The following is a 19,642-nucleotide window of genomic DNA, read 5'->3' as shown; positions in this document are numbered from 1 at the left end:
ATAGGCAAACTTTTCAAAACGCTAAACGTGAGACTGAAGTTTAAACGCAATTTTGTTTTAGTTTTACAGAAAAACAAAAAATAATGATTTAGTTTAATAGTTATTGTAATTGAGTATTTTTATTGCTGTTCGTTACATCGACTTAACTAATATATTGCAATTAATAAATCTTATTTGGAAAGAATGCGAAAGCATCCAATCATGTTTTCCTTGATAAGTAAAACCCTAACTAGTATAAGTATAATTTATTATTGAAAGACGTTTTATCATCTAGAAAATAGTTCTAATGATAATTATCATTGTAATAAAAGGCTTGTTACTTTAGGAAAAACGATTAAGTAAGTCATTTATTCCTTGGTATTTTGTGTAAATATATTTACTAAATAAGAAAGATTATCAATCTGATAAAATCTAAACAAGGTAAAGACAAAGCTGGGATATCTGGTACCAAGAAATGTCTACATCAAAACAAAGTTACTCTACAGTATGAATGAAAGTAATTGGTATAAATTGCTCATGTTGTGAAAGACGATTAAAAAAAAATATGTTGAATGTATCTACCAGCGATGTAGACTAAATGGAAATTAGCTGTTGTAGTTGACCGATCATTCTCTATAAATTCACGCTTGATAACTTAATGCTAAATAGGAGAGAGAGAGAGAGAGAGAGAGAGAGAGAGAGAGAGAGAGAGAGAGAGAGAGAGAGAGAGAGAGAGAGGGGGAAATATCTTCAAGTATTCGACGAATTAATTTCCACAAACTTGTGTTTATAACTTACATAAGTTGTTATTGTCATTTTTCCATAATACTTCCGAGAATAGCATATGTGTATGCGAATTGAAGACGAAGTTTATCTGTTATACGTTAAACACTTCAACAACGCCATTACTTTAACCCTTGAATAAGATCTTCACTGGTGAGTGCATCTTATTTTTATATTATTTTTTTTTCTAGAAGTTCACTATTTATATTTTGTTCCGAAATATTCTTTTTTCCTTAATCTTTGTAATTGAACGTAATCAATTTAATTAGTAGAATGTGAAACAGGTTAATCTCTAAAACATGGCAAGATTTAAAAATAAAGTTGCTTTATTGAATATGGATGAGACGAGACAAACTTTATACAGTTTAACTCTGCATTGAAATTTAAAAATCAGAATAAGAGAGATGTGGGCAGCTGGTTTCAGCGTTTGAATAATGTAATTAATCGTGCATCGTATAATCACTTTTACGTGTAACTTTCTAAGGAGCAATCACATCTGAAAAATACTTGGTTACTATTTTGTCAATGACATACATTGATTTTAGCTTTGAAAAATGAATCGCAGTATATGGAGTTTTATTATATTCTGCTTTCCACCCTGACCTATATCCGAATATATATACAAAGACTGTATCAACCACTTATTACTTGAGAGGATGAGCGTGTTAATATGTGGGACAACGTAGTTATTGTCTGTTGTCCATCGAGAACTCTACACTTCATTACTCCTTAACTACACTTATTTTTTGTTACAGACTGGTATAGTTATTCATATGGGGGCCGTCAGATTGGTTGGATGTTCGACATTACTGCTCTTTATCCTGTACCCACAGCGTCATCATAGTTATACCTACATCAAACATGGTAGGCTACCCCTTGAAGGACTCTTTACATAATCTTGGTTGCTAAAGACTTTGTTTCAACTTAGCAAAATAATGACAGCACAAATAATGACAAATCTCTTCCTAGTTGAAACTATGACTTTTGTGACTCAACTGAAACTTATCATTAAAACATCACGAAATGGAGTCAAAAACTGGAAACACATTCTTATATATCATGTAAGTCTGCTCAGGGTAACGCATTTTAGAAGAATATTGATGTGGTTAACAGGGCGAATATTATTCTCTCTCTCTCTCTCTCAAATGTAAAAAAGACAAAATATTGTTCATTATAGATATAAGTACTTATGATTTGATAAAGGTTCCTAATAAATTTATTCCCAAAATCGGCTAACATATATTTTTTGTCATAGGTTGGCATAAAAATTAGATACATATTCCATAGCCAATTTATAAGTTCTTTTTCCATAAAAAAAATTAAAGTGTAAAAAGGTAATTCAACGTTCAAAACGGACTTGAGAGTTGTGTATCGTTTTGTGTATCGATTTGTCACATTTACGTCAAGCACTCTGAAAAGCAATCACATCAGAAAGCACATGATTATATAAGTTAGAATTGACTTGTTTCATTAATGACATGGAGTTTGTTGTCATGGTTTAATAATCAAAATTTAAACTGTATTTTGAGTAAATAACTTATCAGACTATGTTAAATTTTATTATACAATAAACATGATGCAGTAAACCAAATGGATTCAAATTTTATGTCTGCGTTTGAAAGGTAACTACTTAAAATATTTCTTCATCAGATCTGTACATTAATCAGACTAGAAAGTCATGGGAGAAAGCTTCGCAGTCCTGTGCCTTGGTGGGTTCTGAAAGGGCTTCATCATATGACGTCATAGTACAAAATATCCCAGTCCTCCAACTTTCTCGGAACACATATTGTCATGGCGACCTCTATTGGATAGGAGCCACGGCGACCTTCACCCCGTGGTTAAAATTACTAGGTATTAATTACAACTTAAACTTCGATTTTTTAGGTAATGCATTGCTGAGAGAGAGAGAGAGAGAGAGAGAGAGAGAGAGAGAGAGCAATAACTTCAGAAACACGAACATCATTTGCTCTACACAACTTAATGACGAATTAATACAGTGATAATAAATACACAAAAATGGAATTCCTTTCTTTTATCTTTTCAGGTTGTTACGTTTATAAGACGATTTCGACGATTCGTACGTATAGGTACCGCTATAGTGTTATTGGCCCTGTGGCTGACTGCTACTTACAATGTAAAAGCCATTTTGGAGTCAACGTGAGTTTAATTATATAAACCATAAAATTTTCAACCATATAGTTTATTGTGAAGATACGATTTTATCATCAGTCAGCCATTTATAATTCACTTTTCAAAATTATTTTTTGAATGACGATATTCATACTAATTCACGCAAATATAGTAGGTCTTAATCAAGTTTCACAATAAGAATCACTTTTAACCATTGCAACCAAGCTTATATAAGCATAGACATAAAAATGGCATTTAAAATATACAAACAGTTAAAGTAATGTTGATTCTTGGTAGGTTATATCAGTAAGTCGTATTAATTGTTCCGCGGGTAAATGTAATTACTCAAATCAAACAGACTATTCATTATCACGTGTATTGTTATTGTCTATTCCAAATGTATTAAAAGTTAATGTTATTAAAGAGTCCGGTGGTCAGAAAAGCTCTATGGTCTTAGAAACAAGAACGAATGCCCAAAGTATGGACTGCGTAATTGCTTAGGCAACATCCAATTTAACAGCTCTCAATTAAACTTAAATTTTTAGGAGTCACATTGTCACTGCTTACCAAAGGCTGAACAAGGACAATTGAATAATAAATCCTGTAGACTGAATGCATCAGGTCAAAGTGACATCGTTGGAACCAACGTACCAACAGAATATAATGGCGAACTATACCAGATTGCAATATACAGACTCACTAACGACACACTCAACATAAATGGTTTGACAAATATAAGTTTATATTCGTATTGATATGTGTATGTTCACAGAGTTAGTACATTTAAATGGTTGGATGAGAATACGCTTAATGAAGGTTATGAACCATTCAAAGAAAATTGATGATCAATGATTTAAAACGAATGAAACTAGACAGTCGTGTAATATAACTTTATTTTCCCAATGCATTAAGTGATCAGACGTTAAAAAAATTAAATATTGAAAGGGAGAAACCAAAAAAGTAATAGAAAAAACAAAACAAAAGATCTTAAATCATTTTGACAAACAAATGCTAGTAACACGTAAGAAGAGATTGAAATAATTTGATATATCTGAAGAAATATATCCTTTTTATTAATGTTTGTAAAGTTACCTTTAATTTGTTTATTCTTCCAGCTGATACACTAGACGAGTGTCTGTTGAATAGTACCACCTACATCAGCACGCATCCTTGTGACGCAATAGGTACGTCATAAAAAAGTGGCTTTTCAACATTCATTTGGGGTATATCTTAGATATTTTATATGTAATAAATCATTTCAAATAAAGTATTTATAAACATTACTATTCCAACAGGCTTAATTTAAATCGATCTTGGTTAAAATAAGTAGAAATTAAATTGGGAATTTCCTTTATCAGTGCAAACAGCTGTGACAATTTACATATTGTAATATGTTGTACTATAAATGTACATGTTATATTCATATATCTATAAAGACAAGGATTACTTACATTTAATTAACATTTATCAGACAGTTCAAATCGAAAGTGGACAAATGCCATTATTAATGGTCTCTCTTTCAATGATGGAAATCAATCACAGTGGACGCGCTATATACGGCGGCCGATCATCCGGTGGAATCGGGGTGAGTTTTACTAGGCATTCAGAAGTTGGCATTCTATTCGCTTTTCGCTATTCACTATTCGAATAGCGAATAGAATTCTGTGGTCGGTTCGCTATTCAAATTACCGTAAACATGATAATAAACTTAAATTCAAAATTTCATATAAACTTCCCTTTTTAAATTAAAAAAACCAGTTTTATAGTAAAAATTATTACTTGCTGACCTGACCTGAACATTGACATAATGAACACGGCCAGTAACAGGCTTAGCTAGCCTGGCGAAAATGCGACATTTCCTATAATACAGTTATAATGGAATTTCGTTCAAGGGGCTGGCTAATACCCTGTATCCCATATTTGGGCCTTCATATTTATAGAAGATAAGGCCCCGGAACAGCCCAGTCGACCCTCAAAAGGAATTGGGTTTACACGACCAGTAAGAGGCTTAGCTAGCCTGGCGAAAATGCGACATTTCCTATAATACAGTTATAATGGGATTTCATTCAAGGGGCTGGCTAACACCCTGTATCCCATATTTGGGCCTTCATATTTGCAGAGGATGAGGCCCCGGGACAGCCCAGTCGACCCTCAAAAGGAATTGGTTTTACACGACCAGTAAGAGGCTTAGCTAACCTGGCGAAAATGCAACATTTCCTATAATACAGTTATAAAGGGTTTTCATTCAAGGGGCTGGCTAACACCCTGTATCCCATATTTGGGCCTTCATAATTCCAGAGGATGGGGCCCCAGGACAGCCCGGTTGATCCCCAAAAGGAATTGGGTTTACACGACCAGAAAGAGGCTTAGCTAGCCAGGCGAAAATGCGACATTTCCTATAATACAGTTATAATGGAATTTCATTCAAGGGACTGACTAACACCCTGCATCCAATATTTGGGTTCTCATTTATGCAGAGAATGGGGCCCTGGCACAGCTCAGCCGACTCTCAAAAGGAATAAGTTTAACACGACGAGTAAGAGGCTTAGCTAGCCTGGCGAAAATGCGACATTTCCTATAATACCGTTATAATGGGATTTCATTCAAGGGACTGGCTTACACCCTGTATCCCATATTTGGGCCTTCATATTTGCAGAGGATGAGGCCCCGGGACAGCCCAGTCGACCCTCAAAAGGAATTGGGTTTACACGACCAGTAAGAGGCTTAGCTAGCCTGGCGAAAATGCGACATTTCCTATAATACAGTTATAATGGGATTTCATTCAAGGGGCTGGCTATATAACACCATGTATCCCGTATTTGGGCCTTCATATTTGCAGAGGATGGGGCCCCGGGACAGCCCAGCCGACTGTCAAAAGGAATTGGTTTTACACGACCAGTAACAGGCTTAGCTAGCCTGGCGAAAATGCGACATTTCCTATAATACAGTTATAATGGGATTTCATTCAAGGGACTGGCTAACACCCTGTATCCCATATTTGGGCCTTCATATTTGCAAAGGATGAGGCCCCGGGACAGCCCAGTCGACCCTCAAAAGGAATTGGTTCTACAAAACCAGTAAGAGGCTAAGCTAGCCTGGCGAAAATGCGACATTTCCTATAATACAGTTATAAAGGGATTTCATTCAAGGGACTGGCTAACACCCTGTATCCCATATTTGGGCCTTCATATTTGCAGAGGATGAGGCCCCGGGACAGCCCAGTCGACCCTCAAAAGGAATTGGGTTTACACGACCAGTAAGAGGCTTAGCTAGCCTGGCGAAAATGCGACATTTCCTATAATACAGTTATAATGGGATTTCATTCAAGGGGCTGGCTAACACCCTGTATCCCATATTTGGGCCTTCATATTTGCCGAGGATGAGGCCCTGGGACAGCCCAGTCGACCCTCAAAAGGAATTGGGTTTACACGACCAGTAAGAGGCTTAGCTAGCGATATTTCCTATAATACAGTTACAATAGGAATTCTTTCAAAGGGCTGGCTTACACCCTGTATCCCATATTTAGGACAGCCTAGCCTTCCCTAAAAAGGAATTGGGTTTACACGGTCAGTAAGAGACATAGCTAGCCTGGCGAATAATAGGACAATTCCAATAATACAGTTATAATGGTAATTCTTCCAAGGGGGTGGCTTACACCCTGTATCCCTTATTTGAGCCTTCATATTTGGTGAGGATAGGGCCCCAGGACAGCCCGGTTGATCCTCAAAAGGAATTGGGTTTATACGACCAGTAAGAGGTTTAGCTAGCCTGGCGAATAATAGAACATTTTCTAAAATACAGTTATAATGGGAGTTCTTCACGGGGCTGGCTAACACCCTGCATCCCTTATTTGGGCCTTCATATTTAGTGAGGATTGGGCCCCGGGACAGCCCAGTCGACCCTAAAAAGGAATTGGGTTTACACGACCAGTAAGAGGCTTAGCTAGCCTAGCGAGTAATAGGACAATTCATATAATACAGTTATAATGGGAGTTCTTCACGGGGCTGGCTAACACCCTGCATCCCTTATTTGGGCCTTCATATTTAGTGAGGATTGGGCCCCGGGACAGCCCAGTCGACCCTCAAAAGGAATTGGGTTTACACGGTCAGTAAGAGGCTTAGCTAGCCTGGCAAATAATAGGACATTTCCTATAATACATTTATAATGGAAATTCTTTCGAGGGGCTTGCTAACACCCTGCATCCCTTATTTGGGCCTTCATATTTGGTGAGGATAGGGCCCCGGGACAACCCGGTTGATCCTCACAAGGAATTGGGTTTACACGACCAGTAAGAGGTTTAGCTAGCCTGGCGAATAATAGAACATTTCCTATAATACAGTTATAATGGGAGTTCTTCACGGGGCTGGCTAACACCCTGCATCCCTTATTTGGTCTTTCATATTTCGTAAGGATTGGGCCCCGGGAACGCCCAGTCGACCCTCAAAAGGAATTGGGTTTACACGGTCAGTAAGAGGCATAGCTAGCCTGGCGAATAATAGGACAATTCCAATAATACAATTATAATGAGATATCTTTGGAGGGGCTTGCTAACACCCTGTATCCCATATTTGGGCCTTCATATTTGGTTAGGATAGGGCCCCAGGACAGCCTGGTTGATCCTCAAAAGGAATTGGGTTTAAACGACCAGTAAGAGGTTCAGCTAGCCTGGCGAATAATAGAACATTTTCTATAATACAGTTATAATGGGAGTTCTTCACGGGGCTGGCTAACACCCTGCATCCCTTATTTGGGCCTTCATATTTGGTGAGGATTGGGCCCCGGGACAGCCCAGTCGACCCTTAAAAGGAATTGGGTTTACACGACCAGTAAGAGGCTTATCTAGCCTGGTGAGTAATAGGACAATTCATATAATACAGTTATAATGGGAATTCTTTCACGGGGCTGGCTACCCTGTATCCCATATTTGGGCCTTCATATTTGATGAGGATGGGGCCCCGGGAACGCCTCAAAAGGAATTGGGTTTACACGGGCATTAACAGGTCTAGCTAGCCTGGCGAAATATAGAAATTAGTATGATACAGGTATAATTGAATGTCGGCTGTCCAGTTTACCATCAATTGTAATTTGGTTTACATGACTTACAGACATGTGTGTAAATAGCTATTTGAAGTGGCAAATATGATGTAAATTGCTATATGGGAAAAGTTTTGTAGGAAGTGACTTACATATTCATATCTTCTTTTGTCAAATGTGGTACTTGGTGAAATCAATGGACATTTAAGAAAGAGTTATTGTTCTGAATATATACATGTGTAAGGACATTCACATCATACAATTATCACAACAGTCATCTTAACACTTGTTTATATTATATATTAAAAGTCAGCGTCATCTCTCTGAAAGTGAACAGAGGTTAATAATTTTGGGTATTACATGTAATAACATTTGCATGCATGTAGCACGTTTTTGATTTTTATAGTATATAAAATCGATAATGAAACAATATGTTTTATTATACTTTCATGTTAAATACTGAAATCTGATTGGTTTAGACGCAGTTGGTAATCCGTTCTATTACCCTCAGCATTAGCAACACAATTGGCAACGGGTAACACAACGAATTGTTACATGCGCGTAAATTATGTGCGTACGGTTCGCCAGAGAATTCATTTCATTTCTATATAAAAGCAGTAAAATTTTCTTTCAAATAAAGACATTCAGTATAATAAAATAAATAGTGCCTGTTTGGGAGGGTAACTGTTGAAATTGACATCCCTCGAAAACCATTGTCAACCTCCGCTTCGCGTCGGTTGACAATGGTTTTCTCGGGGTGTCAATTTCAACAGTTACTCCCTCAAACAGGCACTATTTATATAATGTAATATGTTCTTTAATCCCGTAAGCAAAGGTCAACGAATATTTAAATCAATATGGGTCTTTGTTCGACTTAGGTTATCTCTCAATATACATATACCGGAGTTCACACGGTGTGTCATTTCATAACGATTTATATGCTATATGATTTATTATATATTATGTGAGTGTTATATGAAAATATAAAAAGGTCGACTGTTCAAGCCCCGATGTGGCCATTTCCTGTGTGTTGTGTCCTTGGAAAAGACACTTTATCTACATTTTTCTTAGTCCACAAAGATAGGTTCAGGCTGGAAGTTAATCTACGATGGACTGGTGTCGCATCCAGAAGGAGTCAATGATTTTCATCCGATAACCAGGATTAAAATAACGACGGTCACTCTCATTTGTCGGAGAAAGAATGGAAATGCTAGCAATAATGCAAATACTTCCAACAAGCTTGTTCCCCTCTTTACAGAACATTAAATGCTTTGTTTTGGGCTCTAATACCGATGAACCGCGAGATACTTTCTTTTGTTTAAAATATCATAAATCTGTAACTACTATACAGTAAAACACGCTTATAACGAAGTCCCAGGGACAGCCAATTTAACTTCGTTATAAGCGTAATTCGTTATATCCGCCAAGTTTACAACATGAAATAGAGACTTGGGAAATGAAATTCACTTCGCTGTAAGCGTCAATTCATTATAAGCGTGTTCGCTTTAACCGTGTTTTACTGTATTTCTTTCCAAGTCGAAACTTACTATCTTCTAATCAAATAAGTAAGGCTTAAAAAAGAAATTTGTACGAGTGTGAAATTAAACCTGGTAGTTGCCGAGACGAAAGCTTTCCCTTTACATAGAATGTATTTAATGGACATTGCCTCATGATCAGTTTGCATTTCGGAGACAATGATAAATTTTTCAACACGTGATCAATTATTTGAATTTTGTATGTATTTTGACATATTTCCATTTTCAACTGTCTGTCTGTGATACAATAACGAATCAATTTTGAACCCTAAAACCCAATAACTTCATAAAACATGAGTGACACAAAATGGGCGTGTCTTATAGCATAACCGAAAAACGGTATTGGCTGCGCCGCGTAGTAATATATATTACAGAATGTGCTACATAGATAATAGTGGTTTTAAAATAATGTTGTTTTAAAGTGTACAAATTTAAAATAATGTAAATATAAGTAATAAGTAATCATTCTTAAATATTATGAGGTGTTAATTGTGGTTGGAGCGTCGTCAAATTTACTGATTTGACCACGCCCCGACCGAAATTATCACCTCATAATACTCAAAGAATGATTCCTTATTCCTTAAATATCTATATATAGGCGTTGAATACATGTATATATAAATATACATACTTGTAATAAGCATATAAATATACAATAAACACACAGTTATAGAGAACACGCATATAATGAATTAACGTTTACAGCGAAGTGATTTTCATTCCGCCTGAAATTATCACCTTAAAATTCCTTATTTCTTAAATATCTATATATGGGCGTGAAATAAATGTATATGTAGATATACATACATGTATAAAGCATATAGATCTACAGTAAACACAGTTATAGAGAACACACTTATAATGAATTGACGCTTACAGTAAAGTGATTTTCATTCCCCGTGACTAAATAGCACGTTGTAAATTCAAGCATATCTTTTACAACATACACCATAGCATAGCATAGCATTGAAATCTTATAGCATAGCATTGAAATTTTATAGCATAGCATTGGAATCTCATACCATAGCAAACAATCTCATAGAATCGCATTCATCATATCATACCATAGCATAGCATACAACATTATTTCAACTCGGTTTTAAACGTTTTTATTTGAAAAAATAAATGTTCACATGATAGATTTGTGGTAAACTTTGGCTTCTTAGTATTTTACTTTGAAATGTGTGGAACTCTTCTGTGTATGGAGGCGCTTTTGTTCAAATCTCATAGCATACAATAGCATAGCATAGCATACCATATCATTAAGCCCTTCATTTCAATTTCTCATAGCATAGCATACAAATCTCATAGCATATCATTAAAATTGCATACCATAGCATAGCATAAAATTGTAAGATATGCATGTAATGACTATATAACGACTTTCGGTTATAACGAAGCAAAATCACTCACTGGCACTTTGTTAATCACAACCGTGTTTTACTGTACATGGATGCTGTGGTTTATATCCGTAACCTTTCAATCATACAGTTGTTCCATCTTGTGGATGTGTTGATTGTACATTATGAATGTTTATTACAATTTTGCTGTTAACCTTTTTAGAACCCTTTATGATCAATACACAATATGGTTTGGTATGTATTGCGGCGTGAAAGAGCCTAGAACCAAAATGAAGAAAAAAATAATTTAAGTTCTGACGAATTTGCTATATGTTCGAACAAATAAATTAATTGTTTATAAAAAAATTAAAGAGTAATCAAGAGTAATTTAGACTATCTGATCTGCCAATGATGTTTATTTCGGGGAGGAGGGGGGCTGCAATCAAGCCACACCTTTCCTGGATTGTATTTTTTCCTTTTAACAATAATTTCTTTATATACAAATAAATGCATACATATACTAGTCATTGATATTGATACATTATTTGACATTTTGCTGCCGGAACATAGGTTCAGTTCTCTAAAACTATCACCATTTTGCATGTCGATAAAGAGTGGGAACATTTGTTCTGGCGTAGCGCGAAATTGTCTATCATCTTCATGGGCGGATTGAAAGAGAGAGAGAGAGAGAGAGAGAGAGAGAGAGAGAGAGAGAGAGAGAGAGAGAGAGAGAGAGGATGCCTTCAAGATCAAGAAAATTCAACCCAAGAGGAAGGGACTGGAAAATAATTTTATTTTCTTTCCCCCGGGGGGGGGGGGGGGGGGTCCGACCCCCTCAATCTAGATATACGCATATAGTTGTCCACTCTAGGAACAGTTGGTTTTTCTCTGGTATCTATAAAAAAATTACTTAATGTCATATACACCGCCTCCTATATATAAAATGTTGTAAAACATTGAGTAATTGGTCGAAGGAAAGGCATATTTCAGGTATTGGGGTTGGGTGGGGGTGGGGGTCATTGCTGCTTATTTATAAACTATTTGGATCCGATGCATAATGTTGATTAGGAAATAAACAAGATTAAGCAATTTTGTGTCTTGCGCGTTTTTTTCTTCTAAATATAGAAAGCGAGCTCGACTGTCATATCAACAAACGGATATTTTGTTTATTAGGATAGGTGGCGTGGGACAGTTTCGCAGGAAAGACCCGGTCAAATTTTAGAAAAAAGGGTAAATGTGAGGTTTGGTTGAATTTTAGAAAAAAGGGGTATAAACTTTAGAATATCTATTTCATTTATTGTGTGGATAGAAGACTTTACGTCTATGTAATTGACATGCAACACTTTAGATGCGAAACTGTGACTTAATTTTCACTTTCGATTTTATAATGGAAATGGTGGGGGGGGGGGGGGGGTGTCAGAACATGAAATCTCACTCGGAGGGAAAGTGTATGATATCTTTACATGGACATAGCTGCAAATCCTGTCGTAGTGTATGGGAATTGCCGGGGATTAGAGAGTATATTGGGACCTACGTATATCAAAAACAGCGAATAAGGGACACATCTTCAAAAACTTTTGAGATCGACCATGGCTGTACATGTTTAAGTAAATGTTTTATGTAAGTTGTTCATTTTTTATTCTGCAATGTCTAGAAAGAGTCCTGACCATGTCTCCCTTACATTTAAACCAGTTTAAACCTATTTAAAAATCCGCTGAAAAATAAAACAGAAATATGACCAGTATCTGCTTCACATTTCCTCCACAGATAAAAAAAATTCTCCTTTTCAACCTACAGTTTAAAATGAATGAACATTTAGCAAAGACAAAAGAAATAACCAGACATATAAATGAAATAAATGAATTTCAAATTACAGGGCGACGAGTAAAATAAAATATATATAAATTATTTTGTTTTTATTATTAAACCCTATCACAACAAGAGACTGGGCTTCCCTGGGGCCCCCCTCCCCACCAAATATGAAGGCCCACATATGGGATACAGGGTGTTAGCCAGCCCCTCGAAAGATATCCCATTATAATTGTATTATACGAAATTTCCAATTTTCGCCAGGCTAGCTAAGCCTGTTACTGGCCGTGTAAACCCAATTCCTTTTGAGGGTCGACTGGGCTTCCCCGGGGCCCCATCCCCACCAAATATGAAGGCCCAAATATGGGATACAGGGTGTTAGCCAGCCCCTCGAAAGATATCCCATTATAATTGTATTATACGAAATTTCCAATTTTCGCCAGGCTAGCTAAGCCTGTTACTGGCCGTGTTCATTATGTCAATGTTCAGGTCAGGTCAGCAAGTATTAATTTTTACTAAAAAACTGTTTTTTTGATTAAAAAGGGAAATTTGTATGAAATTTTGTATTTACGTTTATTAGCATGTTTACGGTAATTTGAATAGCGAACCGACCAGAGAATTCTATTCGCTATTCGAATAGTGAATAGTGAAAAGCGAATAGAAGTCCAACTTCTAAATGCCGTTTTACTAAACCACCCAGTCAAAACAATTTTGAATTGAGAGGTTTTAATTTCCCAACATAATTTTAAAAACTTGAAATACGTGCTTTGTGTTTAAATATGAATGTTTACATATTTACATTTGCAATTGTGTCTCCTTATATGAACTTTTTGATATGATAAGGATCAGAGCAGGCGCTTATCACTTGTCTGTTAGATTATTGTAAACATAAATTCTCGGTAATTTTAACATTTCTGAACGATTCTTTTTTTTCAAACGTAAATATTAGTAAAAGAGAGCAATACTAACATGTTCATCGAGATACAAACTTGTTTGATACGTGATCAAATCTTCTGAAAAGCCATTCGGGCTTCACAGGATTTGATCACGTGACCAACCAATTTCATTTCCTGATTAACCTTTTAAATTGCTGTTTATGTTTTAATTGACCACTTATTGAATGTTTATTTAAGGGCACGTCCTTGATTTGAATACGTCAGCATGTGTCAGTGTGAAGGAATTATCTAATCAGCAGGAATATGAAATGGTGCTAAGACAATGTGATGCTAAACTTCCCTACATTTGTTTGAAGGGGAACGGTGAGACTCTATTAAAAACTGTTTAGCAAATCTGTTTTGACTAACTTTTATTTTACAAAGATATGAAATTATCTCCATGTGTTACTTTACGGGCCAAATTCTCTTCTTCAAATGATCTTTATTGCTCACAGACAGGCATACTCACAAAATGATGACGTCATCACTGGAAACAAGTCCAACATTGCCATCAAAATGGCCAGAAAATACAAAATCATCTATTGGAGGTATGCCAGTTTAGTCCAAAACGAGTCATTCTTCTTTTTTATCTTCTTCCTTTTCCATCTGCATTTCAATATGAGAAGTGTTTAAATGATCCTTATCATTCAAAGCACAACATACTCACCAACTGATGACGACGTCTCTGCCAACAAGTCCATTTTTGCCACAAGAACGACCAGGAAACACCAGAACATCCAATGGAGGTACATGTATGCCTGTTTAAGCCATCTAAAATTCATTGATAGAAATAAGGCGCCTTGAGTTTTTAATGAAAGAAATATTGAGAAAGATGTTTTAAATCATAATTTTTTGCTTGGTTCGAAAAATTGTAAGAATTTCTGTAAACAACAGCGACTATAATTGAGGTTTTAATTAATTTGCTGAACTCGTACTCACAGAATATATCTCTCTATAAAAATTCCGAATACAATGTAAAATATTTTCATGTTTATTGTTACATTGTTTTTCACTTAATAATAAATTTCAACATACTTCTCTTCTCTCTGCTCCATTACTGTCACTTCCTCTGGCCCTCTTGGGGCCTCGGTGGGCCGAAGGCTTAATAGGAGGTCATTCTGAACAAAATTGCGGATTCGCTTCTGAAATCACACAGTGTATCTCTGGTAGTTAGATCTATACTCAAACAAATATAAATTGCAAACAGTTGTTAGACTACTGTATATCCGGTTACTTTTGCAATGATTTAATTTTCTTTTCTTTTTTAACTTTAACTTATATATCATCAAGTACAATACGCAGAATTTATATCCGATATTACTATTATCTTTTTATTTCTCAAAAAGTGGCCCCATTTTTAATAATTTTGCGACATGAGATAAAATGTAAGGTATGAATTATAACGCTTGTGTATCAATGTCCATCTTTGAAATAAACATTGACACACTCACAACGTTAGATGCCTAAGGTAAAGCTATCTTTTCTTTCCAGAAACAGGCTCTATTTCGGTGATCGTGGGAGTGGTAGTGGGAGGAGCTGTTCTAGTCCTTATTATCGTCGCTATCGTCATCATCAAACTTACACGGTAATGCTGTCATCGTGTTCATCACTACTCTTACTATATTAGAAATTTGATATCAAGATACAATGTTGATTTAATAGAACACTTAAGGGTATAATTTAAATATATTAGTAGTAAATTTTAGCAGACTAAGTGGGAAAATAAGATAGAAATTGCCTGATTACTTAAACACTTGTATAAATGAACAAATGTGATTTATTTCATAACGAGCTTTTATCGAAGAATATTTTTATCTTAATGCTGAATGTTTGGCCTTGGACTGTAATTCCATTTTTGAACTGTAAGATAATTTAACTGCACCATGTATATACATTCGTTGAATTTTACCTATTAAAGACACTTTTCTGTTATAGTATGAGTAGACGAGCCAATTCCAAGCCACAACCAGAGTCGCCACCAACAGAAAATTTTGTTTACAGTAAATTGGCCGCAAAAGATAAAAGAAGCAGCAACCACTCTCCACAAAACAACGAGAGCATTGCAACATCGAGCACGATCGTCAAACCGACGGACAGCGCGGAAGAGAGTGGTGAAATGTTGCTGACGACTAACGATGACGTTTACAATCACACCTGGGATAAACCAATGAAAGAGCGACAACCAGATCACGTGTACAGTACATCTTGCAGCGGAAGTGAATATGATTACAGTCAGGTACCAGGTATCAACAGTGACGTGTACAACCACACTTGGGATAAACCAATCACAGAACAGCAAACAGATCACGTGTATAGCACCACCGGATCCGGAAATGATGCCAGTTTATACGATCATACGGAATAATAAGAATCAAAATAAACAAATCTGAATAATGAAGAATATATATAAATCTACATTCTGTTATCGAAGTTCATTATGGAATTTAATGATTAAAAAACTGTACTTAAGAGAGGGAACCAAAGAAGTATGGTATTTAATATTTAGATAAAATCGTTTTATATTTTTGTTCACTTGAGTAGCATACATTTCTTTGTTATCTTCAGTGTAAACTAAATTGGGACCACCACAGAAGAATATTCCAGCACACCGTTTGTACACATCGCAGGCACGTAACAACGGGAGTGGGGGGGGGGAGGCAGGCACTTTTATATCCTTTCCTATTTCCCATGGTTGAACGTTTAATGAAAAAATTAATTTCAAGTGATATTAATGTACATGCACTAGATTTTATGATCAGCAGCGAAAAATTAAAATTCATTTCTTATTGGATAGCCTAATTGAAAGATGCATGCTTCCATTGAATAAATTTGTTTAATCAGGCAAGAAAAAATTAATAAGGATAAAGTTTCATAGTTGTAATATTTATATGGTTATAAATCAAAGAACTGAAAGTACTGTTAGACGGTGGCGTCGTTTGAATATGGCATATTACATGTATGATCATCATTGTCGTCAAAAACCTGGGGTCAGTATCGCATACATGTACTAGTACTTAACGTTTAAACCCCTGTCACACCGGAGCTGCGTCCTCACGGCGATCCCACTGCGTCCTTAAATAATGTAAAACGCCAAGGTAAACGCAGTAGAGTCTCCGACAGCGCCGTAAAAACGCAACGGCATCTTCGTCCGTCGCGGTGGGATCGCCTTGAACATTTAAGAACGCCATGCGACGGCGCGCACTTTGAACATGCACAAAGTACGCGCCGTGGCTCGGCGTTCTGATAAACACGCCGTAGAAGCGAAGTTAGGTCGCCATGACAGCGCCGTAAGATCTCCAACAGCGCCTCGAGAGCTCCGTCGGCGCACTCAAGGAACGCAGGTAATCGCAGTGTAGACGCAGTGATAAGTCAGTTGCGCTTGCACGGAGACCTCACGGAGTCCTTTGGGATCTCACTGCGTCTCTATCGCGCTCTCACTGCGCATCCACAGCGTTTGAACAAATTGTTTTCCATTTGGCTGCGTTGAAACAGCGACCCCAAAGAGCTGTTGCTGCGTTCATCGCGCTCTCGTGACGTTTCTTCTGCGTTTATACCGCGCTCCCACGGCGTTTCTAGTGCGTTGTCATCAAGACCACGAAAACTCGAACAATGGCTGTGGTACAATAGCAAGCGATGTAATAATTATCAAACTGGATGTAGATGAATATGTAAAAAGTAGCATTTGTTAATATTCCAAGACCTATCAATGGACGTAGGTGAAATTCATGCCATTTGGTTCTGGTGTTTTCACATTTTTTCTATGTTTTCTAACAACTAATAACGGATCTTTTTTGTAGACCTGACTACTAAGAATTTAACCCCAGTCATTCACAAATTGTTTAGAAGTAACTATGTTTCAATTACAATTTACATTTTCATAAAATCAAAACAATTTTTTAATTATTTATTTACTAGTTGTAAATTCTTATTTGTTTCCCATACAATTGTACAAATAAATATTATCCTACCAAGAAGTAAAGAACGTCTTGTGAGCGCAGTCAGCGCGCAGAGCACGCCGTGGACGCGCGGTAAAATCTCCTAGCACGTCATGAGCTTTCTCAGTGAGAGCGCAGTTAATCGCCAAGTAGAACTCCGTGGAGTCGCCGTCAGGACGCCGTAACATCTCCACTTGTAAAATTTTCAAATAAAACTGTTCATTTTTCTAAATTTTACTTGCGATCCTACGGCGATTCCATGAGTTTTACAACGCTGTAAACACGTCGTGGGGACGCAGCTTGGTGTGACAGGGTCTTTACAGGCACAACTGGTCGTGAGTTTCCTACATGGATAATTGTGTGGAAATCGTAGTTGTAATCTCAATCCGCACTTCACAAAAGCTACGTTTGTTGGCCGTCGTTTTTAGCGGAAAATCCGTAATTTATCACAGTAGCCTTTGTGAAATAGAAGTTTGTATCTATATGTTTGTATTTATATCATTTTAAATTAAAATCCGTTTTCAGTGTGTATTTTGTCGATATATGGGTTGCCACCACATAGAGAAAAAATAAATAAAATTCAAAGCGATTTCATCACAGTACGCCAAAGAATTTGATTGTATAAAGAAGGGAAATTTGGGGTTTTTTTTATTTGACCTTTGGGTTAACCCCGCAAAGGGGTAAACACTTTGAAAAGTGTGTTTTGGACTATTTAAAGATATTGTAGATTTCTCAAAAGTAACGAGAACAAATAAAGCTTTGGTTTGTTAAATATTTATCGAGTTTTTACTAACTATTTGGGCATACACGTAGTACATGTATGTTAATTGTCCCTCACGACAGCATTTCCCTCAATTGTTTTCCTGGAGAAAAATGCAGTCTCGTGGACCAACACATTTGCTTTTGTACCCATAGCCAGTTGATATATGTAGGTGTATAGAAAACGGAATGAGTTTACAAGAACCTGTTTGATAAAACCGGAAAATGCTTTTGGAATGCACGTCATCATGAAACCGCATAGTCAATCAATATTTCATCTTCGACTTCGAATCAGTTCCTTTGTTTGGAAAGCACATATTTTTTTTAAACTTGCATTTAATTTGCGATTTTTTGAAGAATCTTTTCCTTTATTTTCATTTTTTAAAAAATTCTGGTTATTGTCAGGAGTTTTTAGGTATACATTAAGTTTATATGTTTATATGTATAATTTTTACGAGGTCTTCAAATGTGCATCCGATTTGATTTTTTGCAGTAAATCAATACTGTTTATTGGATATGTCCATAATAAGAGCGTACAAGCAAAAGGGACTTCGTAATAAAGTTTGACCCATGACCTTAAGATCAGTTGTATACAAAGGTATGTCTTCTTTATCAATAAAGGACTCAAAGGATATTGACCAAGATTTAAACTGTTTATAATTATACATGTTGATTTCCAAAGCCATTTAATCCTTGACCTTTTCCCCATTCATAAAACTAATGGCAATATGGGTTTACTATTCCGCACCAGATTTAAGCAAAATGAGCAAAGAAATAAATAATGTTTTCAGGGATCTTTTCAATTTCTCCAAGTCACACGTATAAAACAGTAGTGGTAAATTAAATCTAATGTTTCAACAGGATAAGTAAGGAAAACTAGTTTTTAAAAAACAGAAAAAAACAAACATAAATAAGTTGAACGCACTTTTTTCTGAGCGCTACAGCTGTGTATATAAATTTGATTTTATTCTTTGCATGTACTAAACAATAGATCTAGGGTTCGCAAATCCCGGCATTATTTCCGGAATTCTACAGTTCTGTAGCTCAGCAGAATACTAAAGTCGTCTTGAAGCACATTCTAGCATTGCGTTGAGTGATTACACTATCTACATATTTAACTGCGATGTGTATTTCAATTGCAATTCGCATATAGACCCACCCATTCATCAAAGCATGTTGAGAACATGATGCTAACACATGGAAACAAATGTTGAAGAAAGCTCATGATAAAGTTGTACTCACGAGTTAAAAATTACAGAGTTTATTTGAGAATAAACGGGGCGATATTTACGTACATGTAACAGTTTTAACAAAAACCAAAAGAATCAAAAACAAAAACAAACCAGAACAAGTGAAAAGCTGTCAATGTGACAGCAAACCGGGTTTTCTTTTATATGAACTGT

General features: G+C 36.2%; 1 protein-coding gene across 3 annotated transcripts; it reads left to right on the top strand.

Moving 5' to 3' along the window:
* The first annotated feature begins 704 nt into the window (after positions 1–704).
* On the top strand, positions 705–15,983 carry LOC128167813 (uncharacterized). 3 transcript variants are annotated; one of them, XM_052833732.1, is made up of 12 exons: positions 705–915; positions 1,518–1,626; positions 2,413–2,613; positions 2,807–2,919; positions 3,438–3,615; positions 4,008–4,076; positions 4,364–4,477; positions 13,744–13,869; positions 14,001–14,093; positions 14,199–14,291; positions 15,037–15,130; positions 15,481–15,983. In XM_052833732.1, the coding sequence occupies exons 2-12, from the start codon at positions 1,536–1,538 to the stop codon at positions 15,908–15,910; spliced, it is 1,602 nt and encodes a 533-aa protein (XP_052689692.1). In that variant the 5' UTR covers positions 705–915; positions 1,518–1,535; the 3' UTR covers positions 15,911–15,983. The 3 variants fall into 3 exon arrangements, with proteins under 3 accessions (XP_052689692.1, XP_052689694.1, XP_052689693.1); XM_052833734.1 differs by having other exon boundaries at positions 705–1,626; positions 15,043–15,130; XM_052833733.1 differs by having other exon boundaries at positions 705–1,626; positions 14,199–14,297; positions 15,043–15,130.
* The last annotated feature ends 3,659 nt before the right edge of the window (positions 15,984–19,642 follow it).

The sequence above is a fragment of the Crassostrea angulata genome, chromosome 10 (assembly GCF_025612915.1).
Source record: "Crassostrea angulata isolate pt1a10 chromosome 10, ASM2561291v2, whole genome shotgun sequence".
NCBI lineage: Eukaryota > Metazoa > Mollusca > Bivalvia > Ostreida > Ostreidae > Magallana > Magallana angulata.
This window is presented reverse-complemented; position numbering and strand designations above follow the sequence as displayed.

What these genes read in the sequence shown, in the direction of transcription:
- LOC128167813 (XM_052833732.1), top strand. Translation starts at nt 1,536, where the DNA reads ATGGGGGCCGTCAGATTGGTTGGATGTTCGACATTACTGCTCTTTATC. An exon ending in GATCATCCGGTGGAATCGGG is followed by an intron (nt 4,478 to 13,743) that starts GTGAGTTTTACT and finishes TGTTTATTTAAG; the next exon opens with GGCACGTCCTTGATTTGAAT. An exon ending in CATTTGTTTGAAGGGGAACG is followed by an intron (nt 13,870 to 14,000) that starts GTGAGACTCTAT and finishes TATTGCTCACAG; the next exon opens with ACAGGCATACTCACAAAATG.